This window comes from Penicillium odoratum, assembly GCF_028828045.1.
Source record: "Penicillium odoratum strain IBT 22623 chromosome Unknown utg000005l_segment0_segment0, whole genome shotgun sequence".
Taxonomy (NCBI): domain Eukaryota; kingdom Fungi; phylum Ascomycota; class Eurotiomycetes; order Eurotiales; family Aspergillaceae; genus Penicillium; species Penicillium odoratum.
Genome location: NW_026643147.1, coordinates 6183987 through 6210521, shown reverse-complemented (window position 1 = coordinate 6210521; position 26535 = coordinate 6183987). Strand labels below are relative to the sequence as shown.

The 26535-nt window shown below is 49.7% G+C and overlaps 9 protein-coding genes across 9 annotated transcripts; 5 read left to right on the top strand and 4 right to left on the bottom strand.

The window, feature by feature from the left end:
• Window positions 1-93: 93 nt before the first annotated feature.
• N7520_007904 (uncharacterized protein) lies at window positions 94-1815 on the bottom strand (the record flags this gene model as incomplete). Its single annotated transcript, XM_057141838.1, has 3 exons — window positions 94-130; window positions 190-1071; window positions 1166-1815. The coding sequence occupies 3 exons, from the start codon at window positions 1813-1815 to the stop codon at window positions 94-96; spliced, it is 1569 nt and encodes a 522-aa protein (XP_056995844.1).
• A 1596-nt stretch (window positions 1816-3411) lies between these two features.
• Window positions 3412-5747, top strand: N7520_007903 (acetolactate synthase catalytic subunit; the record flags this gene model as incomplete). The annotated part of the gene is made up of 5 exons (XM_057141837.1): window positions 3412-3575; window positions 3641-3739; window positions 3811-3878; window positions 3942-5376; window positions 5432-5747. 5 exons carry the CDS (start codon window positions 3412-3414, stop codon window positions 5745-5747), a joined length of 2082 nt encoding a protein of 693 aa, XP_056995843.1.
• Window positions 5748-6512: 765 nt separating this feature from the next.
• On the top strand, window positions 6513-10339 carry N7520_007902 (uncharacterized protein; the record flags this gene model as incomplete). Its single annotated transcript, XM_057141836.1, is given in 3 exon segments — window positions 6513-6526; window positions 6573-10299; window positions 10310-10339. The coding sequence occupies 3 exon segments, from the start codon at window positions 6513-6515 to the stop codon at window positions 10337-10339; spliced, it is 3771 nt and encodes a 1256-aa protein (XP_056995842.1).
• A 279-nt stretch (window positions 10340-10618) lies between these two features.
• Window positions 10619-12294, top strand: N7520_007901 (NF-X1 finger and helicase domain protein; the record flags this gene model as incomplete). Its single annotated transcript, XM_057141835.1, has 2 exons — window positions 10619-10874; window positions 10916-12294. 2 exons carry the CDS (start codon window positions 10619-10621, stop codon window positions 12292-12294), a joined length of 1635 nt encoding a protein of 544 aa, XP_056995841.1.
• A 448-nt stretch (window positions 12295-12742) lies between these two features.
• N7520_007900 (vacuolar protein sorting-associated protein 35) lies at window positions 12743-15610 on the top strand (the record flags this gene model as incomplete). Its single annotated transcript, XM_057141834.1, has 5 exons — window positions 12743-12879; window positions 12969-13606; window positions 13663-14636; window positions 14695-15243; window positions 15296-15610. The coding sequence occupies 5 exons, from the start codon at window positions 12743-12745 to the stop codon at window positions 15608-15610; spliced, it is 2613 nt and encodes an 870-aa protein (XP_056995840.1).
• A 1140-nt stretch (window positions 15611-16750) lies between these two features.
• On the bottom strand, window positions 16751-20411 carry N7520_007899 (uncharacterized protein; the record flags this gene model as incomplete). The annotated part of the gene is made up of 3 exons (XM_057141833.1): window positions 16751-19006; window positions 19052-19296; window positions 19361-20411. 3 exons carry the CDS (start codon window positions 20409-20411, stop codon window positions 16751-16753), a joined length of 3552 nt encoding a protein of 1183 aa, XP_056995839.1.
• Window positions 20412-21928: 1517 nt separating this feature from the next.
• Window positions 21929-22901, top strand: rho2 (uncharacterized protein; the record flags this gene model as incomplete). The annotated part of the gene is made up of 5 exons (XM_057141832.1): window positions 21929-21963; window positions 22154-22232; window positions 22305-22310; window positions 22366-22557; window positions 22614-22901. The coding sequence occupies 5 exons, from the start codon at window positions 21929-21931 to the stop codon at window positions 22899-22901; spliced, it is 600 nt and encodes a 199-aa protein (XP_056995838.1).
• An 830-nt stretch (window positions 22902-23731) lies between these two features.
• On the bottom strand, window positions 23732-24429 carry N7520_007897 (mitochondrial 54S ribosomal protein mL40; the record flags this gene model as incomplete). Its single annotated transcript, XM_057141831.1, has 2 exons — window positions 23732-24075; window positions 24204-24429. 2 exons carry the CDS (start codon window positions 24427-24429, stop codon window positions 23732-23734), a joined length of 570 nt encoding a protein of 189 aa, XP_056995837.1.
• Window positions 24430-24980: 551 nt separating this feature from the next.
• Window positions 24981-26489, bottom strand: N7520_007896 (RING finger domain protein; the record flags this gene model as incomplete). Its single annotated transcript, XM_057141830.1, has 1 exon — window positions 24981-26489. One exon carries the CDS (start codon window positions 26487-26489, stop codon window positions 24981-24983), a length of 1509 nt encoding a protein of 502 aa, XP_056995836.1.
• Between the last annotated feature and the right edge of the window lie 46 nt (window positions 26490-26535).

Below are 26535 nucleotides of genomic sequence, written 5' to 3'. Positions count from 1 at the left end.
GGCTAGACCTTTGACCTTTCAACCTTTGAAGAGACATATTATACTATTCACAATATTGGATGAATTCTTGAACAGTCAATGATACCAGTATTTTCACAGAGGAACCTGATCAATGGCAGCTCCAGTAACCCTGTAGTCAAGATTAGTAACGGAAGATCCCTTTGGACATTCAAATGGGGCGCAACATACACGAAAGAGCCGTTTGACGGCTTGCTGATAACCATGGCCTGCGCCAGCTTCTCTGCACTGATATCAGGGAAATGCTTCAAGTAGTACTCATTTCGCAAGGCCGTCGTTACAGCCTCGACTTTGCCCTGAGGCAACATGTGAACAGTACAACCACCCCATCCAGCACCAGTCAATCGGCTACCCCAGGTACCTGCTTTCCGCGCAATAGCACAGATCTCATCCACCTCAGGTGCACTGCACTCGTAGTCGACACGGCACGAGTTTTGAGACTCATTCAGCAGCTGACCCAAGTAGTGGATGCGCTTCTCATCCAACTGTGAAGCATTCGCCAAGCAAGCTTTGAAATCCAATACACGACGCGCTTCTTTGAAGCAGTGTAGCGCCCGCTGGCGGAGACGGAACCGCTCCGCTTGTACAGGGAATGCAGACAAGAACTTTGACTCAAGCTCCGGAACGGTGATTTCCAGAAGCTGGGCCATTTCCTCGCGTGTGTAACCCTCTTCCTTGGTAAAGAGATCCTGCACCGCTTGGATAACGGAGTCAATCTGGTACTCCAGTGGGTCACCCAGACGGCCTTCCTTGGTCATCAGCTGGTTCTGGAAGTTGCGCAGGCTGTAGCCCAAGGAGCTGCTATCCTTCGGCAGAGTGAGGCCAAAGCTCTTGGCCAAGATCACGGCGGAGAGGGTGCATTCAGCCACGCGCAGGTTGTAGTGGCGGGGTGCGGTGTCAGCCTTGTTCGACGTAACAAAGCTCTGGGCCATGAGGAAGGTGATCTCATCGGCTGCAGTAGGGATGGGGACGTGCTCGACCTGGAAGGCAGGGTAGAACTGGGTGTAAAGTAGGAAACCGCGCTTTGAGAAGATGGATGCGGCCTGATCCATGCTGTTTATTCAAAGGCATTGATCGTTAGTAAAGGAGATGTTCTTCTTTGGTATACTTTTACAATAATGCAGATGAAATGCTTGTTGTAACTTACCCACCAGAGTATACACCGACTGCGCGCTCAGAAACAACAGCCAGATCCAACAGGTCCTGCTTCGACACATTGTGGTTGTTGGCTTTCATGACAGCCAGAGCACTGGCACAAACAAACGCAGCGCTACTCGAGATCCCACCACCGGGGGGCACATTGCCGTCGACCAAAATCTCCATGCTGACCGGAGCCGCGCCATCGGGTCTCTCCTTGCGCAAAAACTTCAGGGCACCCGACAGACCAGCCTTGAAGTAGTTAATCCATTCGTGCTTCTTGGGGTCAATCTCAATGTCGGTATCATGCGGTACGCTGAACTCGCGGGTGGGGAACTTGTCTGGCGAGACATTGGCGATCTTAATAGTGGTACCAGAGGTGCTTGGGATGACCTTGACAGCCATAATCACGTCAACGCTGACGGCAGTGGGGAGAACATCGTAAAGGGAGTAGTCGATGTGCTCGCCGATAATGTTGACACGGCCGGGACTGCGGGCGACAAAGTCTGGTCGGTGGTTGTATTGCTTATTGAACTGAGAAACCAGTCCTGAAAATCGCTGCTGGTGTTCGGCAGCAACTGAATTCACGGAAGCATCGTCGGTGGCATAGACCTCCGCGATAGAATCTGTTTGTGGGACAAGCTCCTGTGGGGGTGACATGGCGGGGTAAAGTTAGAAAAGAAATTATGTCGAAGCAGGTAGAGAAGAAAAGTGGAAAGCAGGGGAATAAGGCGAATTAATTAAATGAGCTCCTCAGTACGGAGTAAATTAGGAGAAAAAACCGGCAAGCGAGATTGATGACGCTCTTTCCAACCCCGGCTAAATTGAAGAGTATTAGGTGGGGGAATCAGTCAAATGTGTCCACTTTGTCATTTCCGGTGTCCCTCTCCAGTGTAATTGTTGCGGGGGGTTGCATTGACCCTGACCCGCACAATCTCCTTTGTTCTCTCTGATTGGTTTTGAATTCAACTTCTCAGGAACGAGAATTCTTTGGTTTCGTGGTTTCCAATATTGATTCGCGAAGTCTTCAGTGATATTCCTCAAGTCCTACGCCTCCATTAATTGTTCCGAAAGTCACCAAAGTCGATTCTGAGGGAAGAATGGGTAGATACAAAGGTTTCAGGACAATCTCTTGAGACTCTTGAGTTTGAAAGTCTACCCCTCTGTAATACGGGTACTCCGCAGACTTTTTGGACATACGTTCGAAACCTCCACCAGACCTTTCCTTGTTCCCCTTCTCCTTCCACTTTACTTTTCTTCTCTTCTATTCTTCTTTCTTTCTTTTCCATTCCGCTATTTATGAATTTGGAGAGCCCTTTGACCCTTTGACTAATACGGTACGAAAGAAGGTAGAATACTGAATACGATACGGAGTAGAAAACTAAGTAGGAGACTGAGTAGGAGATACAGTAGGTTTTATCTAACACCTAAGTAGGCGCTGCGCAAAAAGCGCGGCGGATAGCCTCCAGTACTTGTATAAATGTTACTTATGTACTGGTGGTCTCCCACCATACACATCTCCTACCGTATTGATTGAATAACTGAAGTTATATCTAAAGGGGTTGGGGCTCCAAAATGCTCATAAGTAATGGACTGAAAGAAGAAATAGGACCTCAGAAGTAGCCTGCAATTACAGTGCCATATGCACATATGTGGAAGTACATAATGAATACCATCCCTCGAACAGATTTCCGGCCCGAATTGTCTGGATGATCGCCCGGCTTTCCGTTTAGGGCTGTTCAATTTTCGGTATCCCAGCACTAGGGCAAAGGAATCATATCCGTCGGGTATTACTAAGGGATCGGCTTATTGTGGAGGTCTCATGCTCCAGCGATCAATTCAATGTTCCAACATTTATTCCAATTCTATGAGGTCTCCAAGGTGCATATCAAAACACTGATTTACTCGAGTGATATATAGTTCAAATGGTTATCAGCAAACTTTTTGAATCATACCTTCATCCCAAGTTCCGTGGATATGAATGATTTCCTACTTGGGCAGCCGGTCAGAGTTATTTGTATACCCATCACATGATATATGTAGCTAGTCATTTTGTGCATACAACGCAAGCGGCTAGATCATGTGATGCGCCGATTTACGCCGAGGTCGGAGAGTGTGGAAAGGAGAGATGGGGATCAGGGCCAATCACAGGCTCCGAAATTGAGTCAGCGCGGTCGGGTGCTTTTTTCGTTTCCCCAAGGATTCATGAGCACCTCTTCTTGACTCACATTCTTCTTGTTTGCTGGGCTGTCTAAGATGCTGCCTTTCAGATCATCAAAGACCGCTTTGCGGTCTACCCATATTCAGAGGCAACTCGCCTCTGGACGCCGGCCATTCTCAACTTCCTTCGTGGCTTCGGCTGCTTCGCCCCACCGCTCTTCTCCCCAGAAGCGTGCTCAGAGTACAGCAACGGCCACTACGTGAGTGTTGCCGAAAGCAACATAAGAAAAAAAAAAGGAATCAAGAGCATTAACAGTATTACCAGGACTCCTCGCCCCGTGCCTAGCCCGGCCTTCAACCAGGAACCCCATCGCAATGAGGTTTCGCCTCTTCAGAACCGCCAGCTCCCTGAGCTCGATGACTCGTATGTCAAATTGACTAATTCTACCCCGAGTGTCAATTGGGGCCAATTCCGTAAGACTGACAATGAATTAGTATGGTCGGAATGAGCGGTGGTGAGATCTTCCATGAGATGATGATGCGTCTCGATGTGAAGCACATCTGTGAGTAACAAATCACTCATATATTAGCTCAATCCGTTCTATCTACTAACTCACAAAATATAGTCGGTTACCCTGGTGGTGCCATTCTCCCTGTATTCGATGCCATTTACAACTCTAAAAACTTCGATTTCATCCTCCCCAAGCATGAACAAGGTGCTGGCCACATGGCCGAGGGTTACGCCCGTGCCTCCGGCAAGCCCGGTGTCGTTCTGGTTACCTCTGGTCCTGGAGCCACCAATGTCATTACTCCTATGCAGGATGCCATGTCTGATGGTATCCCCATGGTCGTGTTTACTGGTCAGGTCGTGACCAGCGCCATCGGTACCGACGCCTTCCAAGAGGCTGACGTTGTGGGTATCTCGCGTGCCTGCACCAAGTGGAACGTGATGGTCAAGTCCGTGGGTGAGCTTCCTCGCCGTATCCAGGAGGCATTCGAGATTGCCACCAGCGGTCGCCCTGGACCCGTCCTGGTTGACTTGCCTAAAGATGTCACCGCTGGCATCCTCCGCAACCCCATCCCCATGCAGAGCACTATCCCATCTCTCCCCAGTGCAGCCACCATGGCTGCTCGTGAGATGAGCCAGCGCTCTCTTGATACCACCATCAGCCGCGTTGCTCGCCTTGTCAATATGGCTGAGAAGCCTATTCTCTACGTTGGTCAGGGTTTGCTTGCTCGTCCTGACGGCCCTGAAATCCTGAAGGAGTTTGCCGACAAGTGTTCCATTCCTGTCACCACCACCCTCCAGGGTCTCGGTGGATTCGACGAGTTGGACCCCAAGGCTCTCCACATGCTCGGCATGCACGGCTCGGCTTACGCCAACATGGCTATGCAGGAGGCCGATCTGATCATTGCTGTTGGTGCCCGTTTCGATGACCGTGTGACCCTGAGCATTCCCAAGTTTGCCCCGCAGGCGAAGTTGGCTGCCGCTGAGGGCCGTGGTGGTATTGTGCACTTTGAGATCATGCCCAAGAACATCAACAAGGTTGTTCAGGCTACCGAGGCTGTTGAGGGTGATTGTGCTGACAACCTCCGTCTGCTCCTGCCCCACGTCAAGCCCGTGACTGAGCGTCCTGAGTGGTTTGAGCAGATTAATGACTGGAAGGCCCGTTTCCCTCTCTCGCTTTATGAGCGTCAGGAGGTGGATGGTCCTATCAAGCCCCAGTCCGTCATTGAGAAGCTCAGTGACCTTACCGCGCACATGAAGGAGAAGACCATCATTACTACCGGTGTGGGTCAACACCAGATGTGGACTGCCCAGCACTTCCGCTGGCGCTACCCCCGTACCATGATCACTTCCGGTGGTCTTGGTACCATGGGCTTCGGCCTTCCTGCTGCCATCGGTGCCAAGGTTGCCCGCCCTGACTGCCTTGTTATTGACATTGATGGCGATGCTTCTTTCAACATGACTCTCACTGAGCTTTCTACTGCTGCGCAGTTCGGAATCAACGTTAAGGTTCTTCTCATGAACAACGAGGAGCAGGGCATGGTTACCCAATGGTATATCACTCTATATTCAATTATTCACAGCTTCAACTGCTAACCATGGTTATAGGCAAAATCTGTTCTACGACGACCGCTACGCTCACACCCACCAGCAGAACCCCGATTTCGTGCCCCTTGCCAAGGCTATGCGCGTTGCCGCTGACCGTGTCTCTGACCCCGCCGAAGTTGAGGCCAAGCTGAAGTGGCTGATTGAGCAAGATGGCCCTGCTCTTCTGGAGGTCATCACTGACCGCAAGGTTCCTGTGCTGCCCATGGTTCCTTCCGGTCGTGGTCTGCACGAATTCCTTGTCTTTGACGAGGCCAAAGAGAAGGAGCGCAAGGATCTGATGCGCAAGCGCAATGTCGACTTCGCTGTCCGCAAATGAGGTTTTAAAGCCAATAGCCAGCCAGCAAGCAAGCTAGCCTCCAGATGGAATGACGGTCCATGTTGTTGACTGTCACTTATTTTTATCGTTGATATCCATGGCGTTTTTACTTGGCGGGTTCATCAAAAGCGATTGGAAAGATCTTGAACTCGAAAATTTTCCTTTTCAAAAAAACCATCGCCCCCCTGCAGATCGACCGATATAGGGGAAAGTGATGCCTGTTTTACTCTCGGGTTGTTGTCTTTATTTCCCTTTCCCTGAGAAGCTGGATCAGACCAAGGGATTACAACCGACCTGCATTTACGTGGTTATTCATTTATTCTCAGGGTTTCTTTTCGTTCATGCTACCGCTTTCATAAGTTTGTGTACATAATGTTCATGTATTGCGAACACAGGTCCAGTTTGGGGATATCCTGTTTCAATTATCAGAAACAGGCTGTCATTGAAAACATTATATGTGATGATTCCTTCACTCTCCCTTTCACTATGCTCGTTAATACCGCCGTATGACTCAAAAGTAAACGTTATCGTGACCTCGCCGTCGCCACGCCGACGAAGATAAAACTAACCTGCCATTCACACATCCTCTCTCATCCTTTCCTCTTCCTTCTTTCTTTCTCTTCTTCACCCCTCTCACTAGCACTTCATATTCCCTACTCTTCTTTACAATCCCGTTCTTTTCTTCCTTCCACCCAACCTCTTTACACACTTCTTCTTCTTCGGTATCCTTCACAGCACAGTGCAAGTATTTTACTGGATAGCACCATGGCATCAACCGGGTTTGTATCTCTAAATCCAAATAATGAACTACGCTAACTAATGCAGCGTTTGTCATGAGTTCGCCCGACTAGGCCGCTGCAGCAAGTCCGTATGCAGATTCCAGCATACGCGGAATGCCCAGTCATCTATCCAAGATACCCAAAACCGAAAAAACCGTCCCAATCAAACAAGCGTTCTATCAGAATCAGACGGAGAACTTCAAGCGTGGAAGAACAGTTTTGTCTTGAAGAGCTCTTTCACGTCGGACCATGACGGAAAACTTGAAAAGTTCTTCAAGAAAGCCCGTCAGCTCATCGAGATGGACGCCGGGTCAAAGCAGGATGTGATACGAACACTCTCGCAAGAACATGGTCTACATGTAATTCGGTCTCTATTAGAACAAAGCTTTGAACTCTACGATGATGATCTTGTCTTCAACTCGCAGATCATGCCCTTTCTGGAGATTATCACGCATCCCACTGTTTTGGGCTCTATGATTCTACAGCAATTCGTGGGCACTATCTATGGCTACGTGTTCGGTATTGAGGGAGCCAGAGCAGCCAGAGTCCTCGGAAAGATCTGCAATCTTCTCGAGAAAAATACTGCAAAAGAAACAAGCATCCAGATATTAGAGGTGTCCCTGCTCTTCTTTTCTCGCATTTTGGATCTCAATTCGACGGCTATTATTCAGGAAAGTCTCCATCAGCTGGCAAAGAGATTTGAGTGGGTTTTCAATTCCATGGTCAAAGATCATGGGCCTACTCAACTTGCCCATTGCCGGGATTACTTGACCCGCCTTCGACGTCGTCTAGCGGTTGGAGCCTCGCTCCCTACAGCGTCCGCTCAGAACAGATCTGAACGAAATGACGACGCCTTCGTCTTTTTGCGTGAAAGCCCTGGCGGTCGACATGGCAATGATCACGGCGACATCTGTGATATCGCAATCATGCCCACTTTTGAAGAGATCGCCAGTGGTCGCTCAGAGTATCTACCAGTGAATAGTTCAGCAGAATGGCATCTTGAGGGCATCGACGGTCTTCTCGATAGAAACTTTCGTCTTCTGAGAGAAGACACAGTGGGGCAGCTTCGTGACGCTGTTCACCATTTGCTCGATGATGCCCAGTCTATTCATCCAAAAATGCAGCTTCGCAAGCACGAGTACAAAAATGCAGCAATTGCCAACTGTCACGCTAACTGGCTCACTGGGCTCGAATTCGAAGTCAGAATCCCTCAGCCCGCTATCTTGACAGGCAAGACTACGATTGCACGAGAGGAATGGTGGGTAGCCTCACGACGCCTACAGCCGGGTGCCCTTGTATGCTTGTCCATCCACCAGCTGGCAAGTATTTTGTTCTGCACAGTTGCAGAACAGAAAGGCCCTCGGGTGGAGCCCAAAGAAGAGAAAAGGAAACCCGGAGGAAATTTGTGGAGACGCGCAGCTACTGCATCAATTACATTGGTACTTGTTGATCCCAGGGAGGCAAACGTAAAAACCGTCCTAGACCTTTATGATCGAACTGGGGTGGCCTTATCTCTGGTCGAATTCCCCGGAATCCTTCTGCCATCCTTTGAACCGACACTCAAAGCCCTTCAGACAATCAAGAAAAATCCGGTCATGCCATTTCTAGATCTGCTTATGCCTTCAACCCCTGGAATGCCTAGTTCGATTCATCTGGCCCCTCCGTTGTATTCTCTCAAATCTGAATTCGCTTTTAATCTTGCATCTTTGATGAAAGACCAAGCTGATTTCTTGGTTTATCCAAACAAAAAAGTTGATCTGCAAGGACTACATGGGAATTCAACCCTGGACGAAGCTCAGGCTGAAGCTCTCGTCCATTGTCTGCAACACAATATTGGTCTCATCCAAGGACCCCCTGGTACGGGTAAGAGCTACACCGGTGCGGCCTTGATCAAGGTTCTTCTAGAGAGCAAGAAATCTGTCGCTCTGGGGCCGATCATTTGCGTCACTTTCACAAACCATGCTCTGGATCAACTCTTGGAAGACGTGTTGGACCAAGGCATCACATCGAAAGTCATTCGAATTGGCGGACAGTCCAAGTCGGAGAGGCTAGATGCCTTCAACCTCAACGTTATTGCCAGAAACTTGGAGCGAACAAAGATGGAAAAGGGGTCCTCCTTCCAGGAACGTCAGATCATGCAGAAGTCTGAGGTCAAATTCAACAATATCAATCTTCGGAAACAAGTTCCTGCTGCGGACTTGGTGAGTTTCCTCCGTGTGTATTACCCTCATCACCACAAGCAATTGTTCGGGGAGGGTGGAAGTGATTTCCAACCCGTTGTATCCGGAAATTCCAATTCTATCATCAGAAAGTGGGTTAATTCAGGCTTGCAACTGAAGCATGACCCCCAGTCCATGGAAAAACTTTTGGGGGCCAATCTGTTCGACTTATCTCACCAGGAGCGCTGGATTCTCCACAACCTGTGGACTAAAGAGATTCTTGAACACGCCCAAAAGGGGGCTATCGAAGCCATTACATCCCATTCCGTTGCAAAATCCCGATATACGGCAATTCAGGATGAGCTGCATCTCCGTTGTCTGCATCAAGCAGACGTCGTTGGAATGACGACCGCGGGCCTTGCCAGGAGGCTGAAAATGCTCCAAAACCTGCAGTGCAAGGTCGTTTTGTGTGAGGAGGCCGGTGAGGTCCTTGAACCTCATCTTCTGACGGCCTTTTTACCTGAAGTGGAACATGTTATCCTCATCGGAGACCATCAACAACTGCCTCCACGTGTGCAAAACTATGATCTTTCCAGAGAGAACCGGAACAATGGCGCACAGTACTCCCTCGATGTGTCTCTCTTTGAAAGATTACTGGATCCAAAAAATACCGCTCTAGGCTGCGAGCTTCCATTCAAAGCGTTGGAGACGCAGCGGCGAATGCACCCATCAATCGCTGAGCTAATCCGTGGTCCTTCGTATCCGCACCTCAAGGATCACTCAGTCGTTTCGCAATGGCCCGAGGTCACTGGGATGAGGAGAAGGCTATTTTGGTTTGATCACCGGGTTCCCGAAGGTGGGTTATCAAATGCTGAAGACCTGTCAACGTCTCACTGGAATGACTTTGAGGTTGATTTGACCATGGCCTTGGTCAACCACCTCATTAGACAAGGCGGATACCAAGAAGGCAACATAGCCGTCATAACACCATATCTGGGCCAGTTGCACAGATTTCGTCAGAAGCTTCAGGATTCTGTTATCCTTGCACTGAATGAAAATGACCAGGAAGATCTCAAAAACGCCGGTTTCGAATATGATCCTCAAGTGAACAAGTCGGTCATGAAGGCACCTCTATCACAAGTCTTGAGGGTTTCTACCGTCGATAATTTCCAAGGCGAGGAGGCAAAAGTGGTGGTGGTTTCACTCGTCAGGAGTAACCAAAATAGTAGCTGTGGTTTCTTGCGCACTCCTAATCGGATCAATGTCCTTTTGTCCCGAGCTCAACATGGAATGTACATCATTGGCAACTCTACGACCTCGAGGCACGTCAAAATGTGGGCTCAGGTAATCGACATCCTACGACGAAATAACAACATCGGTGGGGCATTGGAGCTGCAGTGCCCGCGGCATCCAGACACGATAATTAAGGTCACCAAACCTGATGACTTCGCGCGACTGTCTCCTGAAGGAGGCTGTGATCTACCTTGTGCAAGTCGCCTATCATGTGGCCATCCCTGCATACAGAAATGCCACTCCGATGTTCTGCACAGCGCAGTGAAGTGCCTTGAGCCTTGCCCTCGGTCCCGAAAGGGTTGCGACCATCAATGCCCCAATGTATGTGGAGATCGCTGTCCAGAAGAGTGCAAAGTTGTGATAATCCAAAAAGACCTCAAGCTCTCATGCGGCCATACCATTGCAACACTTGAGTGTTGGGAGGACCAGAACAAATCGACATACCTCTGTCCAAAGCAAGTAGAAAAGACGGTTCCTGGCTGCAATCACAAAGTGACAGTTGAATGCCATGTGGATGTCAACGATTCGGAATTTCGATGCCGCGCTCCGTGCCGCTGTGAATTGCCTTGTGGCCACTTATGCACCAGAAGATGTTTAGTCTGTGCCAAAGTGTTTGACAGCGAGACCCTCAAAATCAAACATGGGAAGTGCCAGCAAGTATGTGGACGAAAGCAAACCACGTGCTCACACAGTTGTCTATCAACCTGCCACGGCAATGAACAATGTCCACCATGCAATTCCAAATGTGAAGTCGCCTGCGGACACTCAAAATGCCCGAAGAAGTGTTTCGAACCCTGTGCTCCTTGCGCACAAAACATTTGTCTCTCTGCATGCCCACACAGCCGATGCTCTATGCCCTGTGCTGCCCCATGTGACCATGTTCCTTGCTCCCTTCGGTGTGAGAAAATTCTCAAGTGTGGACATCGTTGTCCTTCAGTGTGTGGAGAGAAATGTCCAACTTCGTCCTACTGCCAGATTTGTGCAACATACAATATCAAGAATCAGGATGTGGACTATCTTGAGGGAGCCACATACAAGGACATCAATCTTGATGAAAACCCTTGCATTTTCCCTACATGTGGTCATTTCCTGACTATGGAAAGTATGGATGCGCAAATGGATCTGAAACGGCACTATCAAGTCAACAAGGATGGAAAACCCACAGCCATTCTCGCTTCGTCGCAGCCTTTCTCAATGGAAGACATCAAGACCTGTGGAATTTGCCGTGGTCCCTTGCGAAACATTGCCAGATATGGCCGACTTGTTCGGCGAGCTCTTCTGGATGAATCAACAAAAAAGCTTATTCTCCGCTTGAATCAAGAATTCATACCTCTTGCGCAGAAGCTTGCTCAAGAAATTCAGAAACTTCAGGGTACCCATATTCCAGAATTGGGCAGGTTGCCAGAGGTGGAGATCAGTGGACGGAGTAGTGGCCAGATCAAAGTGATGAAAATGATAATGGACAGTGCAAAGCCTCAGAGATGGGAGAACATGATTAAATTGCGAGAACAGATCATGAAGTACCTTCGAGATGTAAACCCAGAAGAGCAACCCTTTCAACGGGTTCGTGAAATGGTGGTCAACGCGCAGCGCCACAAAACGACTTCAGGGGATTTCACGTTCGGAGACGAAATCTTACAAACCAAGGGAGTCTTGCAAGCAGCAGCTCTCAGTCTTCGTCTTGATATTGCCCTGCTGGCAGATTTCCTGGACCTGGAAAGATTAACCAAGTACAAGGAGGCAGCGCTCAAAATCGACCTGCGAGTTCTGAGAAATGACTGTGACATTCTTGTTCGACAGGCTCAAGCCTCTCATCGACCAGTACACGAGACCGAAGGCTGGATTTTCAAGGCTCAGCTTTACGCCCTAGAGCGTGGATACGTGTCCGAAGAGCTAGGCAACGATCATCTCCAGAATGGCCGCCTCTGCATTTATGCAGCAAAAAAACTCTGTCAGGAATACTCGGGCCAGACACGTGGATTGGGCATTGAAGTCGACAACGCTCAACAAATGCTGAACGGGGGCTCTTTCTACGCCGAAGTCACCAGCCAGGAGCGAATGGAAGTTATCTCAGTCATGGCCCGCGGCTTCGAAGGAACGGGTCACTGGTATTACTGCCGCAACAATCATCCCTTCACCATCGGCGAGTGTGGGGGAGCTATGGAGACAGCCTCGTGCCCAGAATGCGGTGCCCCTGTTGGAGGGGAGAATCATTTCCTAGCGCCCGGGGTTACCAGAGCTGAGGATTATGAACGAAATTTCGAACAAGATGCTGAACGGGGGATTGAAGAGGATTTTAATGATATGGAAATTTGAATTGCGACTGAATTGAGGATTCGATCGAACAACTGAACAACTGAACAACTGAACGACAGGCGGCGTTTGAGGGGGATTTGAACCACAAAAAAAAATCATCAGAAAATTAAATAAAATGAGAAAAAAATGAAGAAAAATTGAGAAGAGAAATTGTCTTTTCCATATATTACGTAGCGGTAGAATGTTAAGTGGAGATGGAAAATCGTGTTCAGTGACGTTTCGGGGTGGTTCGTCGACCCCATATGGTGTTAGTTTAGCTTATCCTTCCTGACTCCAACTTGAACTTGCCTCCCTCTCCTCTAAACAACCCACACCCAACCACCAAATCCTTCAATTCTCTTATGAATTGTTAATGGTCAAGAGCCCCTCTCAAGCTTGATCATTGCTCTAAACGCGCTGGTGTTTACCGCCTGCTTTCATCCCTCAGCTCCCCCTCACTCCCTCCGCTATGGCCAGCCCACCGCCTATCCCGGAGGACCAAACCCGCCTCCTTGAGGAGGCATTGGGGGTGGTGAGGCAACAGTCGGCTATGATGCGCAAATGCTTGGAGACCCCCGGGAAGCTCATGGATGCGCTCAAGTGCGGGTGAGCTGTCCTCGCTTCAACAGGCAACCATGCCGGGTTACCGCGCAATGAATTTGAATGCTAATCAATCCCCAATTTGGGCTCTGCAGATCAACTCTAGTATCCGAATTACGAACTCCTAGCCTAGGTCCGAAGCAATATTATGAATTGTACATGGCCGTTTTCGATGCGCTGCGACACCTGTCCGTCTACCTCAAGGAGAACCATCCCGTCAACCACTTGGCGGACCTTTACGAGCTTGTACAGTATGCCGGCAATATTGTTCCTCGCTTATACCTGATGATCACTGTCGGTACCGTATACATGTCGGTGGAGGATGCGCCGGTCAAGGAAATCATGAAGGATATGATGGAGATGAGCCGTGGAATTCAACATCCCATTCGTGGTTTGTTCTTGCGATACTATTTGTCTGGCCAGGCGCGCGACTACCTGCCTTCTGGAACCGGTGATGGACCGGAAGGAAACCTGCAGGACTCGATCAACTTCGTCTTGACCAATTTCGTGGAGATGAATAAGCTCTGGGTGCGACTTCAGCACCAGGGTCCCTCCCGAGAGCGAGAGCGGCGGATACAAGAGAGGCGGGAGCTTGAGCTACTAGTGGGTAGCAACGTTGTTCGTCTGAGCCAGCTGGTGGATCTCGAAGCATATCAGTCTGGTATCCTGCAGGCACTTCTGGAACAGGTGGTGCAGTGTCGCGATGTTCTAGCGCAGGAGTATCTCCTAGAGGGTAAAGTTCTGCCTCAAATGATCTACGCGGCTCAATTGCTAATTTTTGCGCGACAGTAATCACCAAGGTCTTCCCAGATGAATTCCACCTCCATACACTTGACCTCCTTTTGTCCGCTATCGCCAGACTCAACCCCTACGTCGATCTTAAGAAAATTGTCATTGGGTTAATGGATCGTCTTTCGACATACGCGGCGAAAGAAGGAGAGACGGAATCGACAGAGGCCGAGCCAGAGGCTCGGAAACAGAGCGAGGAGCAAGCGGTCACTCGTTTATTGGAGAAGCTCGAACTTGACAAGGAGACGAAAAAGCAAGAATTGTCCGAGGTTGCCAAGGGGAAAGCACCCCAAGAAAACGGGACCGAAGAGCCAAGCAAGACTGAAGAGCCCGCGAAAGAGTCGGAAACCGTCAGCGAGGAAGATGCGAAGCCTAGTCTTCCTGCAGAGGTCAAGCTCTACGACATCTTCTATGATCAGGTTGTCAACTTGATAAAGACCCGCGCATTGCCCATTCAGGATACCATGGCTCTCCTGGTCTCGCTTGTCAATCTCGCATTGAACATTTACCCCGATCGGTTGGAGTATGTCGATCAGGTCTTGGACTTCGCGGCTCAAAAGACTGCTGAGTACACTGACCACGCCGATCTACACTCAGCCCCCACGCAACAACACATTCTCCACCTACTTAACGCCCCCATCCGTTCTTATGTCTCGATCTTTACCGCTCTGGCATTGCCACATTACCTGCCGCTCCTGACCTCGCAGTCATATCCCACTCGGAGATCCATTGCTGGCGAGATTATTCGGAGTCTCCTCAAAAATAAGATTGTCATTTCGAGCCCGGAAAACCTCGACCGGGTGTTACAAGCTGCAAGAGTTCTGATCAAGGAAGGCATTCAACAGTCTACTGGGTATCCAGGAGCGCAATCACAGCGCCGTGGAGGAGAGACGGATGAGACGGTTGAGGAGCAAGGGTGGCTTGCAAGATTGGTGCACTTGATTCAAGGCCCAGATAATGATACTCAGCTCAAGGTATGGATGGCAACCAATCCGTCTAAGCTTGACGATTCAAAACTAACTCAACAAAAAGCTCCTTCAAGCCACGCGCAAGGCCTTTGCTGATGGAAACGAGCGCATCCGATACACTACCCCTGCCATTGTGACAGCTTCGATTCGCCTCGCTCGTAAACTGAAGTCCCGCGAACACTACGATGACAACTGGCAATCGCAATCTTCCGCTCTCTACCGCTTCCTGCACCAATGTGTAAACAACCTGTATCAGCGGGTGAATCCTGGTTGCGTTGACTTGGCGCTACGGCTGTTTGTGATGTGTGGTGAGGTCGCAGATCAAACGGGATTCGAAGAAGTCAGCTATGAGTTCTTCGCGCAAGCATTTACTATCTACGAGGACTCGATTAGCGACTCACGTGCACAGTTCCAGGCAGTCTGCATCATCTCTGGTGCTCTGCATGGTACCCGTGGCTTCTCCAAGGAGAACTACGACACATTGATTACTAAGGCCGCACTTCACGGCAGCAAGCTTCTCAAGAAGCCAGATCAATGCCGTGCAGTCTACCTTGCAAGTCACCTCTGGTGGGTGGTGGAGAACCCGCAGCGTGGTGAGGAAGATCCAAAAAATGTAAGAATCCATCAACCCCGTTTCTTGACATATCGTATTAATTTAGGAATAGCTTTACCGCGACGGGAAACGAGTCCTGGAGTGTCTTCAGCGTGCTCTTCGTGTTGCCGATGCTTGCATGGACACGGCAGTCTCCGTCGAGCTTTTCGTGGAGATCCTCAATCGCTATGTCTACTACTTTGACCAGCAAAATGAGACCGTCACCACCAAGTATCTCAATGGGCTTATTGAGCTCATTCACTCAAACCTTTCAAACACCGAGGATGAACCTAACCCGAACCTCGATGGTCCAAAGCGCCATTTCGAACGTACGCTCGAGTACATCCGGACTCGAGACTATGAAGGTGTCGTTACAGAGAAGCAGTAGAGTGAATGAATTATATGTGATCCTTGGTGTGGGCTGAGATTGTGTCAAAGCTTTTCTTTGAGCTTTGCAGATATTGGGCCTCTCAAGGAGGCATACGTTTTGTTTGTACGAGATGCGATAAGTGCATAGTCCCTGAAGCCTCTGATTACAAGGTCTCTTTGGGTCTCATTTCTTGTCTTTTTCCTTGTCTCCTTTCTTACTTTTGTTCGCTTTCTGGAAGCCAGCCCCTGTCTATGATGCTTATCTCGTCTCGTTCTTGAGTATATACTAGTGTACCACTGTCACACCATACCATACCTACCTTTGAACTTATTTATTTCACTTCAACTGAATGTTCAGGACGATAAGCAATGTACTGTATCCATCCTTAAGAGGCGCAAAAGCATGCAGATATGAGGGACCAGATGGAGCACTGGTGAGGTGCATGGTAGAAATATAAACATGCCTGATTAGGGCATGACACAAAGAATGGAGTTCAAACTTTCATGCTCCATATGTATCTGCGCTGCTAGTGTTTGACAGAGAAGCCCCTGAGGTCAGGAGTCGTCACTAAGCGGAATACAAAGTCTGATATTCAATGTTGTGAATTTATTGAACTACTATGCACCTTCCATTGCATGTCCGGACATTTAGAAATACGGCGGGAAATACTTCGTACAGACTACAGTATCAGCCGTCTGGAAGACTAGCCAGAAACAGACGGACGAAGAAACCTTCAATCATGCAATTGTTGAGGATGATGCGGAGAGGGAGATTATCCCAAGCTCCTTGGATATCGCTGCATAATGCAGAAAAACGAAAAAGAAAACTCATACCGTACACAAAATAAACCCTGATGCCTCAGATCCAAGTCCAATAGACTTGACCGCAAAGATAAAGAGAAAACCGATCAGCAGAAACCAGACACTTAGGACATGTGGATGTGTGAGACGTGAACCCGTGACGCTTCAATTCAAGACAAAAAAAAAAGGAAAATCAAAGAAGAAATGAAACAGAGAGATGAGGGGCATTTCAGGAGTCATTCCCATAAGAGCGCGTAAGGAGACTAGTCCCTGGAAGATAAAGGAATGAGGCCTTGCATTTCCAATAGAAGAGCTCAGTCGGTCTTAAGCAATCGAATGGGTCATAATCATAAGGGAATTAAGAAGTCCCACCAAATAATCCTGCGGTAGGCGAGGAGTATTGCCGAAGCACAGTGTTCAATCCCCCAAAGCCAGCAGGGTGGCTATTACCAGGGACTGGGCTACCAATATCACCCGGAACAATACTGCCACGGTGACCGGGTACGGAGCTGTTGGTATCTGGCTCGAACTTGACGTAGCGGGTGTTCGCATCTTCCTTAATGGAGAATGATCCGCCGCCGTTCTGGGGGTTACCTTCAGTGTCGCAGATGTCCAGCATCTCATCCAACTTGATAGCAGGCTCGTTGGAAGGGCGCAGCTTCTCTACCTGGCTAAGCACCTTATTCACGTCGTGGTAGCCTCCAGAGCCAGGCTGCGGGCTTAGTGTGTTTAAGTGCTTGCAGGCCTGGATCACCAAGAGACGAATGGTAACAGGTCGAGGGGTATGTCCACGATGATGACCACCAGCAGCAAAGAAGTTATGTGGCTGCGGTTGCGGCCAGCCGCTCGCTATCCAATTGTTAGGGGAATTCTTACATACAAGGAATGCAAAGAAAGGCTTACCAGTTGCTGTTCCCCAGGTAGACGGAGCGGGGAAAGCAGAACTTCCAAACGGCCCACCCCATCCAGTGGAGCCATTACCAAAATTGGTGGCTTTCGACCCTAGAGGATCAGCGAAGAATGATGCCCCTTGGAAGCTAGCTCTCGATGGGACAGGGAACTGCCCTGCCAGGGTGGCTCCGGGCAACGACTGAGATAAGTTGGATGCATAGTAATGAGGATCGGTATCATCAAGTAGTGCGCTGCTACCAAGTTGATTGCTCAAAGCATCTACTTCTCGGCGTGACGTGGTATGGCCGCCTTCTTGTTGATCCTGTGCGCCACTCGACGGTCGCTTGATAGGACTAGGTCGCGCAAACGAGAACGGCTGGCCACTCTCTAGCGGAGATCGTTCAAATGATCCCGACTGCTGTCTTGAGTGAGTCTTTGTTAACCCCGGTTGTTGCATAGGAAATGCACCAGGCATTCCATGGTGTCCAGAGAAAGGAAGACCGTGTCCAGGATCTGCTGGGAATCCTCTGGCAGAAGGCATTGGACGTACTCCATTAATCCCAGGGGGCGCAGAGATTCCACCGGGCCCAGCGAAAGCGCGGAGAGGGTTTATCATTGCTGAACCGGGAGAGTACATGTGGAAGTCAGGAGCCCCAAGTGGCCGACCGCCCATACCTGGCAGGCCTGGTGGGTTTGAAGATAGCCCACCAAAGGCCTGGAAGCCAGGAGGGTGCGATCTACCCAGGGGTGATAAAGGAGCAGAAGGCTGAGGATGGTGTAATGGAGGTTGCTGGTGGTGGCCCGATCGACTACCGATAGCTCCGGAGTGAGACTGTGCCATAGAACGAGGAGAGATAGAAGGTTGTGGGAAGATCTCCGACAAAGACGGCTGAGAATGAGGAGAAGAAGTGTGAGAACCCTGCTGGGACGGCTGTCGTGGCCTTGCGGGGGTCGAAACTTTAGGAGCGGCTGGAGACGCCATGTTGTAGTGAGGGGATTGGACGGAGCCAGGAACAGCGTGCGACGAAAAGTTCGGAGGCATAGGAATGGTGCCAGGATGAGGTGCGGCTCTTCCTTGGATATCTCGTTTCCCAGATCGTTCCCTAGCCTCCTGCTCTACCTTGGCTGCCATCTCACGATCCTTCTTGATCTGCTCCTCTTTCAACTTCTTCTCGTAAGCTTCGCGCTCTTCCTTCTCTTTGCGTTTTTCTTCCTCGCGCCTCTTCTTCTCTTCCTTCTGCTCTCGTTGTTTGCGTTCTGCTTCGGCTTGTCGTTCCCTCTCCTCCTTGATGCGCCGTTGTTTCTCTGCTTCCTTGCGTGCGCGCTCCTCTTCATGAGCTTTACGTTCAGCCTCACGCTTCAAGCGCTGTTCCTCACGCTTCAATCGTTGTTCCTCAAGCTTTTTCTGTTGGGCAGCCTTGACCGCGGCCTCTTCAGCCGCTTTCTCAGCTTCACGACGAGCTTTCTCTTCCTCTTTAGCCTGCTTCTGTTGGCGCTTCTTATCCTTCTTCTTTAGGGCTTCTCGTGCTTTCTTAGCATTGCGCTGCTCGTTTCGATTCTCCTCTTCTAATAGCTCCTCTATGAGCTGCTTCTGACGTTGTTCTGCAACTTTCTCTCGATATGCGGTCATCACACGTTGTTCGAACATCCGAGCGGCAAATATCTGGAACATCCGTCGGCCTTCTTGCATGCGCTGTTCTTCCGTCATAGCATCCTTCCATGCCTGTCAGTACAATCGGTATGAAGGAATGACAATTCCCAAACATACCATTTCATCCTCATCGAACTCTTCCTCCTCCTGGCTGTCATAATCTTCATCCTCTTCGTCGTCATAGTCTTCATCGTCAAGGGGTCCGTGATTGTGACCCGCATGAAATGACTGGTGAGCAGCAGCTATGTTGTACTGTGTGTCTTCTTCTCGTTGCATTCGACGCTCGGCTAGTTGCTCCATCATGTCAATGAAGTGTTTGCCATCGTTTTTGAGAAGATCATCTGCCACAGTAAGGATACCATCTAACCAGAAACAGTCAGAAAACAACCAAACTTTGGATAAGATCGAACCTGTGTATCAACGCACCTTTCACCGTCAGACTATTACCAAAAGCGAAAAAGTCCGCCCGAGCAGCGCGAGCTTCATCGTCCTCGAACTCGTCATCGCTGTACAGCTCGTCGTCATCTTCGTCGTCGTCATCCTCCTCCTCGTCATCATAATCGTCTTCTAATTCTTCTTCCTCTTCTTCATCTTCGGGCAATTCTTGAACTCTGCCCCTTGATGGATGGTATTGACCGTGCGTGCGTGTATGCTGACCAGGAGATCGAAGTGGTGGTTGGTATAATCGAGGTGGAGGGATGATCGGCGCGCCTTCGTCAAAGGACCCTTGATTGTTATTTGCGTATTGTTCAAGCTCCTCGTAATAGGCATCATACAAGACCTCAAGTTCTTCCTCGATTGCGGTTCGCTTTCGACCACAGACAGTGCAGCTACAAGAATGCTTCTGCTGCTCTTTCATCTTCTTTAAAACGGCGTCCTTTTCTACTTTCACAAGCTGACGCCGTTCCTCTTCGCCTAACTCAAACCAGAAGGTCCGAATATTCTCGCGCTCCTCCAAAGACGATTGATTCCAAATACTGCTTTCCTTGGCGGACTTGGCAGGGAAGCGAGAATATGGCAGCGAGTGTGGAGGCATAGGGTGGGAGAAGGTAGCGGAGGGTGAGGAAAGAGGAGTCGAGCTACCATCGGCGAGAGTGCGTGAGTCAGAACGGCCTTTCTTATTCTTTTTCTTCTTTGTTTTCGAGCTCGTTGCGTCGTCATAATCATTCGATATCGGATGTCCGCTCAGGTCGTAATGTACTCCATTGTGGTACACATCATCCGATCCAGCATGATTAAAATCTGTACTGTCGACTTCATGATCATTGGAATGTCGGTCATCGGCGGTAGAGTCCTGTTCCGCAGAGGCATGGACATCATGTGGATCCACGAGGCGGGCGGCCTGTTTCTGTCGACGTTTCTGCTTCTTGCGATTCACGGGCGCCGGTGCGGGCATGCTTTCAGCAGTGGTGTGGCTCAAGGGTCCCCGCGCATCACCGTTGGTGGGTGTCGGGTTGGCCGATACGTGGGTCGCCATGGTGGTTGTGGATGTAGATGAAGCTGGGAGCGATAGTCCTCAGCAAGGTTCTGTTCCGTTTTAGCGCAAGATTAGCACCCCTGTATCATCAACAAAGGTGGTGGGGGTTTGAGTAAAACGGCCAGGGCAAAAAGCGGAGACCGGTAGGGCGAAAGAACCAACAAAGCTCCGAACTCAATCCCTACAGGGACTCACCAAAAGATCCAAACCCCTTAGGGTCTTGGCGAAGGTATGAATGCAATCCCTTTGTAAAGGCACTTCGGGGAGTCGAGGGTGGTAGGAAGTAAGAGGGGTTGGCGGAGGATCAGGATGGGGTGGGAGGGGTGGAAAGACAGTGAACCCGCCGGCGCAGGACGTGCTGAGTCGGAAGCGGGCCCGCGGGAGGCTGGAGGACTCGCGGAGAGGCAAGTGTAGCTAAGTCTGAACCAGGGCCACCAAGCAAGCAGAGCCCTGAGAGCATGGGTCACAACGAGGAGCGAGATCTTCTGGCCGATGATGATGAATGAGCGATGGCCTTTACTGCGTTCTGGCTGGTTGTCGTGCCGCCGCAACAGGATACTTAGCCGCCGCAAGCGAGCTGGTGCCTGACTATTCAGGCATTGAACTGTACTCACACTCAGGTTTATATAGGTTTCATGGAATTGCGCTTAGAATTTACATATACATGATCTAATCTTTAGACTTGTATCTTGAGGCGTGGAGATATGCAAGTTTCAATTTCTCATGATGTGGTGCCTTACCATGAAGTCACCTGACTGCAATACCTACCGCCTGTATAATAATGCTGAATCTATATATGTCATAAGCAGGCGGTGAATATATTTACCAGTTGTCTCCCTTACGTATTGTTTAGCCTGTTTAGTACTCTCCACCTGTAGTGAGACATATGCGCTAAATGATAAAAATAACTTTCTTAAATGACACTGTTCTTACCGAAAGGGTATTTCACGGAGTAACCGAGAATCAGAAATAGTACTATGAAGCACGTACCTATATTATTCATTTTACTAGAAATTGCGTCCCTTCTAACACTCCTCCCGGTGTGCCTTAAATCTCCGGATTGTTTCCTACACTAACCGCATTCCCTCTTCCCCCCCTTCATCTTATCGTAAAATCAAAAGCAACTCTCTTTCGCTTACTCAATTTCAATATCTCTCATTACTTTTTTTTCTTTTTTCCTTACTGTATTAATTTCTTCGGTGGATCAGATCTTTACAAAGCCTCTCGTATCCGGTTATCCAATTCGTCAACTGTATCCCACCTCTCTCCGACGCTTTAGCCCCGGCGCGACCGTCCTCACTGTTTTTCTTTAGGCCAACCACACTTGCACCTTACGATTGGGCGTGAAAACTGTGTACGCGCAGGGCTGACCTCCCCTTACCCCTGCCTGCTTCTTGTGTTGCGCCTTCGTGGGCCTGACTCGACTACGAACCTGTGATCGAGTCATCATTCTCTCTTCTCCCACCTTGTCAAGAAGCGCTTGGGAGAACTTCCTACCCCACTCGATCCATTGAAATATGGCGCAACAACAGGGTGATAATGTTATGCGGAGGTACGCGCGGCCAGTTCCTTCATTTGCACTTTGTCATACCCCCTCCGGCCTAGATCGCACGAGGCCCCCATAGCGTCTCCGCAGAGTGGCAATTCCATTCCCGCGGAGGACTAGGACGACTCTTGCATACTCTGCAATTGAATTTCTCGACTGCCCATGCCAGGATGCTAACCTCAACTGACACATCCAGAAAGCTTGTGATTATCGGAGATGGCGCGTGCGGGAAAACCAGTTTACTCAGTGTTTTCACACTTGGCTACTTCCCAACTGTAAGTCTTCGTCAGCAAGTCAACATTTCGCGTGATAGAGAGATTCTTTACTGACACTTCTTTACACCATAGCATTATGTTAGTTTATACGCCGATCTGAAACCCACCAACGCAACTCTAACCTGCTGCCTAGGTCCCGACCGTTTTCGAAAACTACGTGACGGATTGTCGAGTCGATGGTCGCTCCGTACAATTGGCTCTTTGGGATACAGCAGGACAAGAAGATTATGAAAGATTGCGCCCTTTGGCTTACTCGAAGGCTCATGTCATTCTGATCGGATTCGCCGTGGACACACCTGACACGCTGGAGAATGTAAAGCACAAGGTTCGTCAGATCTGCTAACGGAGATCATGTGAAATGGCCACTAACATACAGGATAGTGGATTGAAGAAGCAAATGAACGATGCCCCGGCGTACCCATTATCCTAGTCGGTCTCAAGAAAGACTTGCGAGAAGATCCACTGGCCATCGAAGAAATGCGCAAAAAGTCCCTCAAATTTGTCACATCTAAAGAGGGCAATGACACTGGCACCAATATTGGAGCTCGCAAATATCTCGAATGCTCCTCCTTGACCGGCGAGGGTGTCGACGACGTTTTTGAAGCAGCCACCCGAGCTGCGCTTTTAACCTTTGACAAGCGGAAAAGCTCCTGCTGCGTGGTGCTATAAACCACTTCATTCCAAGAATGTGCGATATTGCAACTGCTTTCTCTGTCAGCGTTCGGTTTGTTTTACTCTCGACTTGGGAAAGCGATGAACTTGGGTCAAGCTCTAGTTTGCCGTTCAATCGACCTTCCGCTGTATCATGCATCATTGGCGTTTGGGAGGTTCCAGTGCTTGCCTAGTCAATTGACTCGGGCACGTTGTCTGCCTTTTATTTTGCCCAGGCTGTTTTAACCTTGTCTATCCTCTCGGAGTACATTTTCTTTTTCCTTCATGTCTTTCCTTGACTGGCGATTGCTTTTCCTATCATTACCCGACTTTATGCACGTGCAACTCCGGATACCTGTCCCTGTCTCTCTTTTGCAAATTCCCCGACGTGCATGGCGAATCCCGCTCCTTTGATCCTTCTCTCATGTAGTATTTACCGTCACTCTCTCCTTTCATACAGTGTGTTGTTACTCTTTTCTCTAGGAACTACATAATCAATTACTTAACCTGGGTTTTGTGTATCTGATGTAACTTAGTATTCCAGGATCACAAACATTTCTAGCAGCAAGAGCCTCACTATTTCCGTGGTCTCGCAAGCTTTCAGTCCTTTAAGGTTATGCATCTACTAAGAGCAGGGTCGATCGGGCTATTTGTATGGGAAGACATTACAAAACCGGACGGAATTCATGGGTCTTTGATTTACATCTCAAGCGACCTTGACAATGAAGATAAAATGCATATATAGTACATGGCGCCAATGATACAAGACAACCCAAGGCGAATCTAGCAATTCCCCCAAATCTCACTCAGTCAACACAAAACCAATGCTCGAGACAGGATCTGAGCATCTATTTCTTTGACGGTCTCTTCCACTCGTGATTCCACCCCTCCGCGGGTGGATAATCGGTCTGCATACGCCCGTACTCAATGGGAAACATATCATTAAAGATGCCCTTCTTGTTCATGGATTTCCGGAACAGCTTGCCACCATCACTCGCACCAGTGCGCAGCTCCTCACATGCAGACTGCATGCTCTGGTACTGACGCTGCAGCTCGAGTTCGTGGTTTTGACGCTGCTTCGACTGGAAGAGTTGCCAGGTACGGTGGATGGTCCAGTGACGGAGGAAACGGTTACGGGAGAAGCGGAGGGGACGCGGGGTGAGGGGGTGGTGGAGGAAGTAGCGGATAAGGGCTGAGGAAATTATTGTTAGCTTTGAATGCTTCATATTCATGTTTGAGAGTGTCGAATCTCGAGGGGCACGTGGCTAGGCAATTCGAGGCGGATAGGCCGCATTTTGCGACAATTGTGGCTTAACATACTGATTCGCTTGTCTGTTCCAGGGCGTGCACCCTTACGCTTTGCCAGAGAGCTTGTCGATGAGAAGGGCGCGGATTGCACGGCAGCGGTAATCGGGCCCAGTTGTGTTGCTCGTCGAGTCAGGGTCTCTTGGCAGGCGCGGGTGACTGAGGGGCGTACCGGTGCCAGAGACATGGGAATTCGGAAGACACTCGCAAGAGATGCGAGCGCTGGTGATAGAGACGGCATTGTGGTTGGGGTATATGGGGATGTGGAAGAGGACGTTGCGGTGCAGTTCAGGGCGAATAATTCCCTGACGGCAGAATCGTCGCCGCCTTTTGATTAGCCGCGCGCCTGGACGTCCATATACCTCTATCGACCTTAAAGAGGTAAGGATTCTACAATCAATAATAAAATTCGCTGTTCACGTTACAAATCCAATGAGTGATATTCAGTAACTTCCTTCCTGTCAATTTTTAACTGCCTTAAGTCAATTCAAAAGATGCTCCTAATGTTAAATACAGGGTGTAATCAAAATGCATAATCCGTCCAAGTAAAACCCAGAAGACAAGAGGAATTTTATCAGATGAAAGAAATTGATTGAATGAATCGTAATGTGCTGCGGTATCTTAAGGGTCGTAAGAGGCATCAAATGTCAAAGTGACATACATGTAGTAAATGGCACACCCCACCAAAATTGTCAAGCAAAGCCCCGTAAATTAACGCCGTAGGATGCAAATGAGAGAAAACAAATACGGATACCGTGGACTAATAAATGAAACAGCTCCGCGTATTCAGTTTTACCGCTTTGTTGTCCCTTGCTTTCTGGCCTTGGACCGCTCGTAATTCAGAACCTTGCGCCGCCGGTGTGTTTGTGCCAGCTTCCACCGACAATAGAGAACGAGTGCGTCTTTCAGCAGCACAAACATACACCCACCGACAACACTGCGGCCCCAGCGGGTTTGGAGAAGTCCGGGGCGGCTGCGCCCTAGGACTGATGATGGCGTGGTCCAGGATTTGGGAAGAATGTATTTCAGAAGACCACCCACCGATGCGGATATGGCTGGGAACACGAGGGCCCCAAGAACAATATCGGTGAGGTTTCCGGTGTCGTGGATGATCTCGTTTTGTCGCCGACCCAGGTCCAGTCCCTGTCCGTTCTGGCCTGCAGGCTGACCTTGAGCTTGTCCGTCCTGAGCGCCTACGTCAGCGCCATCGTTGTTATCGGCGGCAGGAAGAGCTAGAGCATCGGCAAGCTCGGCGTCATTGCCCATTCCTACCTGTAACTCGAGGTCGATCTCCATGAGTATTTGACCATTAACATTGTCGCCAAATCGGTTGAGTCCCTCCGCCTGATCCTGTTGTTGCGCATCATCAAGAATCTCTTCTGCCGCGCGAGGCTGCACCTCTGCGATCCATCTTCGCTCCAGTCCACCAAACATCCGGTCGTAAAGCGCACCATAGAAGCTTTTCACGTATGGCAGGGCGGCGAAAGTCAAGGCTGGAGTCGGCGGCCAAAAGTCGAGGTCGGGCTCTTGGCCAGGGCTGTGCGCGGCGAAGAATAAAACGGGGATAGCCGGAAGGAGGCCTTCGGCGTAACGAGTACGAGAAAATATGAGGACGAGCGGGATGAGGGGTAGACCGAGATTCATTCCAGGATTCCACGGGCCGTCCATGCTCTCCTCGAGAATTTGCTTGGCCTCTTCCGCACCGAATACAAGATTCATTGAGTACGCGCCGTGTGCGCAGCAGCCTGCCCATACTGTGCCCGCCACTGTAAAAACCATTCCCGGGAGGACGAGCCGTCCCGCCACTCTCTCAACCATGCGTAAAGCATCAACAATGTAGCTTCGTGGCCGAGTGACAACAATCTCGGATTTACACTGGGGACACTGCATTTTAGCGCCGCCGTTTCGTCTGCGTGAACGAGGATTCTCGAGATCTGCGAGCCAATCAAGCAGACAGGCCTCATGTGCTATCAAGGCGCATGGGCATGGAGATCGCCATTCTAAATTGAGTGGTGAGTCCTCTGTCTCGTCGGTGTAGCAGATCCAGCATTTTCGAGGTTCCTCTTGCATTGTATCCGGGGTGTTGGAAGGTCGACCGATAGCCTTGTCGGTCATGTCAGTCACATTGTCGAGGGCGCTTGGAGTCGAAGCAGGTTTGTTCAAGAACACGGTCTCGTTATCCTCTGTCGAGTCGATTTGAGGTGAGGTGCCTTCGACCGTGGAGGTATCATCGTTAATGGAAGTGACGCCATCGGATGATCGGGTCCTCCCAGTAGCAGTATAACCTGAGAGTGACGCCATGGTGAGGGAAGAGTCAAAAAGGCGTAAGAAAGTGAAGAATTAGAGT